The 8,717-nt window shown below is 43.6% G+C and overlaps 1 protein-coding gene across 2 annotated transcripts in view; it reads left to right on the plus strand.

The window, feature by feature from the left end:
* Positions 1-8,717, plus strand: part of LOC110973123 (cytochrome P450 2D19-like) — a 10,216-nt gene continuing 1,499 nt past the window's right edge. Inside the window, exons 1-5 of one of the 2 annotated variants that reach the window (XM_087135048.1) lie at positions 1-2,490; positions 2,968-3,097; positions 5,703-5,913; positions 7,015-7,544; positions 8,403-8,693. In XM_087135048.1, the coding sequence (XP_086991174.1) occupies positions 2,134-2,490; positions 2,968-3,097; positions 5,703-5,913; positions 7,015-7,544; positions 8,403-8,693 (1,519 nt within the window). In that variant the 5' untranslated portion in view covers positions 1-2,133. The remainder of the gene's footprint in view (positions 2,491-2,967; positions 3,098-5,702; positions 5,914-7,014; positions 7,545-8,402; positions 8,694-8,717) is intronic. The other variant, XM_022223665.2, reaches the window with a different exon arrangement.

The following is an 8,717-nucleotide window of genomic DNA, read 5'->3' on the forward strand; positions in this document are numbered from 1 at the left end:
GGTCCTCTATACCTGAGCCACCTCCTCAGGTGTTAGGGTCTCCTCTAGGTGAAACCTACCTTGCACCCGATACTACCCCATCCACAATCTACCACCAGTCAACACAGGCCTCTTTCTCATGCCTTAGTGCGTCAGTGCTCAGGCCAATCCTGCTCCAGCATCCTCCACCATGCATCACCGACCTCACAGTCAAGCATTCGTGTCACACCCGAGTGCTCCAGGGATCCAAGCCAATTGCCACACAGCCCTTATTTACCATCAGCGCTCCCCACACAGCCCTTAAATACCAGCGCTCAAACTAAGTCGAGCACTCCAGTCCCGAGGATGAACAGATAGAGCACACCGTTCCAAACGCGAGAACCATATCGGAACCTATCAGAACTATACCTTTTCCAAAAGAGATCAATCAACAAGGTGTTATGGCAAACCTACTCTTTTTTGTCTATCTGCACCATGCATAGCTTCAAGTTTTTATCTTCATGTACCCGGTTTCTTCAGTCCTGACCTATGAATTTTGGAAATTTGCCATTTTTAGAGAAACAGCCGAAAATAGTAATTTTGGGAGAACTAGCGTGGCAGCAGGGACGTCGATTAAAAACGTTATAAAATGTCCAAGGGGCTTTTTGTAGTGAAAGGCTTGCCTTACTTAGATGCCATACAGACGTGATTGAGATGGTTCTTATCATGCCATTTTACATACATGTATGTGCAGTAGTACAATTTTGCGTGTTCGGGAATAATTGTTTGCACAAGTGCAACATGCATCATTAGTATAACTAAATTGTAGACAGTATTCTTGCAGGTAGATGCAAGGTAGGAAGTTTGAGTAGCCATCGTATGCAGGTGACGGCTGCTGTCATGGATTCGTCAAAAATCTTAATATCGTATCCCACACCCTTCTGGCTTTCAATCAAGGCGAACATTCCGATCCACGCATGCTGCTTGAAAAGATGAGCGCGCGATTCGATTCACCATCATAGATATGAAACCATTTTTCATTTGCCGTGAGTTGGACCATGGAGAAATAAAACATGATTGGACATTGGTCTCCTCACGCTCTTGTATTTACGGAGAAGGGCAAGGACGTTTTGTCTTTCGTTAATTTCAAGGAACATCTATTCTGTGCTGCTCTTCAGTGTACATAAGTTCAATAACAATGCCAGTACAGTGCTCAGTGCTCATTATGCGGCATTTGAGGCAACACAAATACGTGATCTACAAAATTGGTTACAAAATAAATTGAAATTTGAAATTAGAATGTATGAAGTGCGTGCATTAGTAGAAGCCGTGCGCTCTACGTGTCAGCAACACGACTTATTAAACCTGCCTACCCAGTTACTAAGGCAAAAATAATAACTTTTGCCCTGTTTTGTTTTAATGTCACACAGCTATTTAAGCATCAAATAACAAATGACACCTTCTACTGTTTTGTCAGTTTGCTACTGATGAGTGTTTGTGCACCTTCCATCAACCACCCACCCACCCACGAGGTCATACGCCGCAATGGCGCACATCACAGGGTACATGTGTAATGCATTGCAAATACATGTAAATTGTACAGCCCAGACGACTCCAATCGAGTTGCACCCCCCCTACATGTGCTTTGAAAGCACTCAGCGAGTGGGTGTGTGAGCAATGAGCAAAATACTGGATAGTCTTGCTTCACGAAAAACAGGTGACATTGGGCATTCTGTTTGCAACGATATGTCTATTCTGCATGCTGAATTTTTTTTTTCGTTGTTGGCCGCTCATACAGTACTGATGCCCCACTTTTCTTGTAGCTTTTTATAGCTCAGCCTGCGGGACAATTATCGTTCGCGCCATTTTCAAACTGCCTCCTGTCACCAGCCTTCCGTCCTTGCCCTTTCTAAACCACGCGCATTGACAATCCGCATGTTGGTGAATTAGGTGCTCGGTTTGAAGGGCATCCCACGCACGCGAGTACAGTGCATGCCCGGGTGGAAAAAAGGTCGTTTATGTGCGTGAACATAGTAAATGGTAAATGGTACGCAATTTCGCCCACAGGAGACGCATGTTTGCATTATTGTAATTGTTACCATCGGGCTGTGAAGGTTCAGACGTCAAGTAGCTACGTGTCAGTTAACAATTGTTTAAAGCGACAATGACCTTAATATGATAATTTTTAATGCGATGATGGACGCCGACCGACACAGCGAGGGGTCGTTCTCGGATGACCTGCCACCTTCCAGCGGCAGTTCGCTTCTACCACTAGAGCATCCATTTATCTATCCGTGGACAATGATGGGGACGCAAGGCATCCTTTTAGCTGTGCTCATCAATGTCTGTCTCTTGCTGTGTATCTCGGTAGACTGTTACCATCGCCGTCTGCTCGGAGGTGCAACCATAGGTAGATTACCACCAGGGCCGGTGGGCTTACCTTTTCTCGGGTCGCTCCTGGAACTACGGGGTAACCCGATCCAGCGTCTGCGTGAACTTGCTGTTAGGTATGGACCTGTGCTTACGATAAAGGTATGATTGGAGAATCTTTATTACGCTTTCGTCGCTGGGGAGTCTTCTCCATTCCCAACAAAAGCAGACAGCTTGAAAGTTTTGTTCGTAAAGTCACTGCACATAGACACATTTCCAAAGCGGATTTTTTTTTTCTTTGAGCGTTCGGTAATCTGAGGTCTTCCCCGGTGTAATATGCCCATTGTAAACACCCTGCTTAAAAATGCGGTATTTCTGAGATTCGAGCATATTAAGAAAGAAGAACGGACCTGACTAAAATGCTTGATGCTGAACGTGCTGAATGTGTAAGAGCAGCTAAAATACCAGGTATATCTGGTCTGTGGAATTCTTTCATTGGCAAGTAAAATTCTGAAGTTTGGAATTGTTGGGAGAATTACAAGTGATGTACATGTATGTCACATCCAACGGTCCAAATATTAACTGATAACTCTATTAAGTGATACATCTCCAATTTTTCTATCTGTACGTGCACTCTAGTTGGGATTTGTTCGGATCTTCGTTCTGAGTGAAGTGGACGTCATTCATGAGGCACTAGTTACCCAGGGGGTCGTTTTCAACGATAGGCCCAGCTTTCTGGGGGTTTTGAGTGGATCTGGCAGTAAACGTGGTATGTTATCTATAAAAAGAAAAGGTTTCAATTATCATCTAGAGGGACAAACAAAACGCCTTGAAGGACAAGCTAAAAAGAACAGCACCCATTTTCTTTCTCCTAAATCTCTGATTCCCACGTTACTCAATAAGACTATACGCTTTGTTTTAGTTAGGCCTAACTAATCAGATTCACGAAGGCAACCACGTGATGATTCAAACTGACAGTCACCTAATGAACTGATGTTAATGACGAACTTCTTTAGAGAATTTAATTTGCGGCAAAGCTGTTGGTGTTTGTATATTATGACAAATTTTCTTGCCGTCGGGACTTGTGGACAAGGTCGGTCTATCATTGTAAAAAAAAAAATCAAGTAAAATAAAACCAGTCGTCGCAAATGAAGGCGACGACTACTGTCCATCAAACTCATCGCTTTACCAATCTTTAGAATGCCGTGGAATTTGGCTTGCGTGCGTGAGGATGTTCCGGTCCATCGCAACGGAGACTAACGTAGGCCCTATAGGTGATTGAGTGATGCACAGTAAATCGGTAATATCGGAACAGCGGGTTAATATCGCTCAGTTCGTTCGATCATGGAGGTACGTTTCATGAATCAACACGGCATATTCGAGCAGTTGATAATTGTATTTTGTCAATATAAAGTTAACAACCTTATCGACTTTGTTCATTTTGAACGCGACGGTGCATCTCATGCAAGCCTGGCGCATACAGGCGCTATCTGCTTCGCCAAAGTTCATTCGTGACCACCGTACGAGGGCGTAAGCAGATGACTCCTGTGTGCAGCCGATTTTACCGCAACGATTTTGGTTATTCGTGGCTCTGCGGTAAATAATAACTAACGTGTTCGAGCATTGTTGTCTTTCGCGGAAGAAGTCTTATGACGGTGTATGACGAACGAAAGCTTATGCTGCGCGGCTGGCGCGTATCCGTATGCTCGGCGGCACGTGTACACTATGCGGCTAAAGTGAGTTAGTCAGGCATGCATTTTTTCTGCAGGATGACAGTTGACAGCCACAGTATCCAGGCCTGTACAATATGATATCTCTGGAATAAAACCGTGATGGTAGTGGCGGCATTTTCTCGGGGTCCTCGGCAAATACTTCTTCCGTTAGGTTCGAATAGACTCCATGCCCCTGCCTCCCCTGACCCACAATAATTTTGTCCTGCAGGAATGACTACGCGCTCCTTTCAAACATTGCCCACATCGAAGCAGTAACAACATGAATACCAACAGCTCCTCTTCCCTTCCCCTCTTCCTGGTGCAGCCATTTTGTTTGTCACGTTATTATGTCAGCGCCGGAAGGTTAGATCCAGGGGGAGGGCCAACGGAAACCATGCCCCCTCCCCCAAATGAAAAGAAAGAGCGTTTTGTTTAAATAATGAGAGGAAGCTGGATTTGGGGTGTATTTCATTTTCCCCTAAAAAGTCTCGATGGACAACGATGGATACCATTGTTCATCCGCAGGCTCAACCCCACCGAAGGCACCAGAACGAATTAAATATCCTGCTGGTAAATCGCAATTCAGTCCCGAGTTGATACTGTTGAAGCTTTCTCAAATCGAATACTGAGACGCTAAAACTTGGTTTAAGCGTATAATGTTTGTAGGGGTGAGTTTGTTTCTGCATTCAATTGGGGACCCTGAACAATAGAGGACAATAAGGTCCCTGATTGACAGAGGGTCCCCGATTGATAACTGTGTACAAAACATATGGGTGGTCTTCTAAAAAAGTTAAAGTACAAACAAAAGAGGAACAATAGGGAGTCCACGATTGTAGGCTTTTACACACTTATCTGTGTGCGTCGTGTGTGGGTTATTATGACAGTTTCGTAGAGGCACTGAATTTTTGTAGACACCCCCCCCTTCATCGGTCCCTTACTGTGCGTATTACATAATAATGCCCTGATGGGCACAACAAATATTCAAGCGGTGAACTTTCAAAACAGGGTATCATACTCCGAAGAGCACTGTCGCAAATTCCGTAGTGAATTTAATTACAGCACAAAAATGGCGTCCATGATACATGTATTCGCAATTCGTACGAACTATTCTTACTAAACTTTATTGGACGAGTCGTTTGTAGGATTGCGGAAATCATTTGCCTATACGGGCCGGTTCATACTTCATAAATGCGAAAGCGAAGCAAATTTGACGTCCGCGAATATTTTGATCTGACGATGAGACCGAGTATTTTTGAAAAATCTGACATTTTTACTCACCAGTCTCTCGTTTCCACCCTACGACGATCTCTAAGTCACAGGGAATGACTTGAAGTTCTGAGAGTACTTTTCACTAACAACTTGATTGCAATCTATCGGTCATATAGGCCTAATTCAATTAATTAAGACTGGATTTTAAAACTGGCTGATTCGTCCGCCTTAAATTCCCTCTCCAGAAAAGGACAAAGTAGTCATCACGGTGCTATGCGCTACCGTACGAAAATTTATGGAAACAATAACACCTCAGCATTTAAAGCGCTGACCAATTCTTCCCTGTTAATAAAGCTCAAAACCCAGCGCATAAATCTGTGGTTCTTGATACCCTAAACTTGACATTTTTGTGTTATAACATAAAAGCCTTCTTTATTTCATGTGCCTCTAAAGGAATAGTAGCCCTGGAATACGGCCCTTTCCACCGGTATCAGCGACAATTCATCGTGGAGATCATGCGGACGCTGGGCATAGGACGCAAGAAGGGAGAGAAATACTTTAAGAGGAGCTTGACGGAGCTTTGCCAGTATCTAACGGAAAGTGATGGAAAACCTCTGAACGCCAGAACCACTGTATCTCACTATGTATTCTGTGGATTTTTCGTGTACGGATAAGCAACAGAAATTTTGTTTTTCATTTTTAGGGAGGAGTCAGTATCCTTTCCGTGTTTTGGGTGTGTCATACATTGAAATGAACAACCAACAAACATTAAAAACTATGTTGAAAGTTAATTTGATTGGGTTTTCTGTACTCAACAATCATCCGATTTTAGAGGATAATATTTCTCAAAACTGTGACGTAAAGTGCATTTGCCACTCGTTTTCCATTCAAGAGGCTTGGGTTTTGGGAATGTCAAAGTCAAAGGCGTAGCGAAGGCATTTTCTTGGGGGAGGGGTGTGCCAGAGTCAAGTTGCCGACTTGTAACTGGTTCGCCAACCTCGTGTCCTGTAAAATTCACATCCATGGTAAGCTACATTTCATGTTTGAGGGAAAATGCCCAAGACCAACGTATATCATTTATGTAACTGATTTTGGATTTATTTTTGGATCGAAATTCTATTTTCCGACTAGAATTAATTATTGGGTGGGGTTGCCGTACCCCCACACACCCCGGTCGCTCCGCCTCTGGTCGTAATTTGACTGCTCTACTCTCCAAATGGAGAAGAGCAAAAAGCTCTCCAGAAGAGCGAGTCCCTTACAAAACTATATTTCCACGTTTTCAAGAAGCATTGTAACAACTCAAAAAGAGATGCCCCTCATATGATTCCTTTTTTGGAGTGATTTCCAATAGTTGAGTGGACAACAGGTTTTTCAACCTTTTGCATTGAGAGGGTAAACGTTAGTCGTCTTTTTAATGTACAAATGGAGATAGCTTGTTTATTTTATTTTATTTATTTACCGGTACGCATTCATTTTATACCATGGCATACTCTCTTCCAAGATAATGGCTGGATTTTCTAGATCGTACGGCTGATAATACTGTGTACAAGTTAAAGCTGCTTTCACTCATTGAAACAGATACAAAACTTACCAAAAAGCTACATATATTGTTACACAAATAAAAAGTATAAAATATATTGGAATATTACAAAGAGAATGAGAAACCTAATTTCAAAAACGCGATTAGGTACAAACGAAGGGTCGAAGGTGGGAACTAGCATATATTTACACTCGGCATGACATCCAGTGTCACTGTCCTTTACAGCTTCTTGTTTGGCTTCAGCTGCGTTGACAATGAGTCCCTGATTGAACTCCGGGATTCTCTAGCCGAGTTTCTCCACCTGAACCCGGTCCTTATCCTGGCCTCAACGGTTCTTCCAAAGTTCCTTGTCCAAAAGTTCATGACTGGCAAGAAGAAACTTACAGATTGTTTCTTGGAGCTTCTCCAGAAACGTCGCCAACGATACCAAGACCAGGCCTGGCCAACCCAGGCCGACACCGTCTGGGAGTCTTACCTGGATGGTATTGTGGGCATTCAGCAGCGGTTCACAAAGCCCGTCAACACCTCCAGCAGTGACGACGGAAACCATGACAACCGGAAGCACAGCAGTTCAGGAGAAAAAGCTGCTGCCGCCTTAGCTCCCGATGAGCACTTCATCAACGTGCTCTTTGACTTCTTTGTAGTGGGGAGCGAGACAGCGCTACTTGGCCTTCTTTGGGCATTACAAATGGTGATGCTCCATCCACAGTGGCAAAGGAGAATCCAAGACGAACTAGACCAAGTTGTCGGGGCAGGTAAGATAAGAAAAACATCACGCTGCTCTGCACTGCCAGAGGAACGAATGAGCCCTGTCCACGGCTGGTTTGAAACAAAGGCTTCTGGTACTAAAGCTACTGGAGTGGATTAAAGTCGAGTTCTTATAGCAGAGTAACATGTACGTTGATCCAAAGTGTTCGGGCACTGTGTACATGCAAATTAAACCTCAAATGTCAGGTAAATTAGTATTTTGTGAGGTCAAGCGAAATGAAACTACATGTGCATTGTATTCCTCTCACTTGTGCTGGTATTTGACAAACCACCTGAAATATATCGTCCAAAACAGGCTGCAAGTGGTTTGTAGTTAGTATTCCTGTCTTGCACCAACAGCATACATCGCAATCTGGGAGCATACACATCTGAATTATTGTATTAAGTGTCCTGTTGCAAAATTCAATTTATTCCCCTCCTTTCTTGTGGAGAGACGTAAATTTAGCCTCTGATACCAAATTATGGGTGCCCTGCACTGCAAGCACTGTATTGCGTCGAAACCATCTCTTTGAGGCCCTGCACCCAAGATTAGGTTGTCCATACTCATTCTGTACTTGTCTAATTGACCCTTATTTTTGGCTTTGACCAAGAAAGAAAGAACTGTTTATGCTGCTGACCCTGTCTAGAATTTCTACCAAGAAAAAAATCTTACGAATTTCTGGGGGCAAACAAGTAATTTTATTAGCCCTTTTCTCCCAACCAAACGACCCTTCCTGAGGTAAAAAAGGGAGAACCACAGAATTAATTCTATATACAGACGCCTTAATTCAAATATAATCTCCCATGTCAAAGCAGAGTGGATACTTTCCCATTAGCTTTTATGCAAATTGTTCAATTCCACACAGAAAACATCCCCTCTCTGTCACATAAGAGCAGACTTCATGTTACCATGGCGACAATCACAGAGACGTATCGGTATCGCCCTGTCTCTGCTCTGGGAGCACCCCATCGTGTGATGCAAGACACAATTCTCAAGGGCCATCTCATCCCTGAGGGCAGCTATGTCTTGACAAACATCTATGCAGCTCACCATGACAGTAAGCTGTGGACAGAGCCAGATCGGTTCGACCCGGGTCGCTTTTTAGATGCAGACGGGAAATTTAAGTTATCAAATCGGCTGGTCACCTTTTCCTCAGGTCAGGCATCCCCTTGCAGTACCA

The sequence above is a fragment of the Acanthaster planci genome, linkage group LG03, assembly GCF_054643075.1.
Source record: "Acanthaster planci isolate LZ-2023a linkage group LG03, COTS_SCS, whole genome shotgun sequence".
In the NCBI taxonomy this organism is placed as follows: Eukaryota; Metazoa; Echinodermata; class Asteroidea; order Valvatida; family Acanthasteridae; genus Acanthaster; species Acanthaster planci.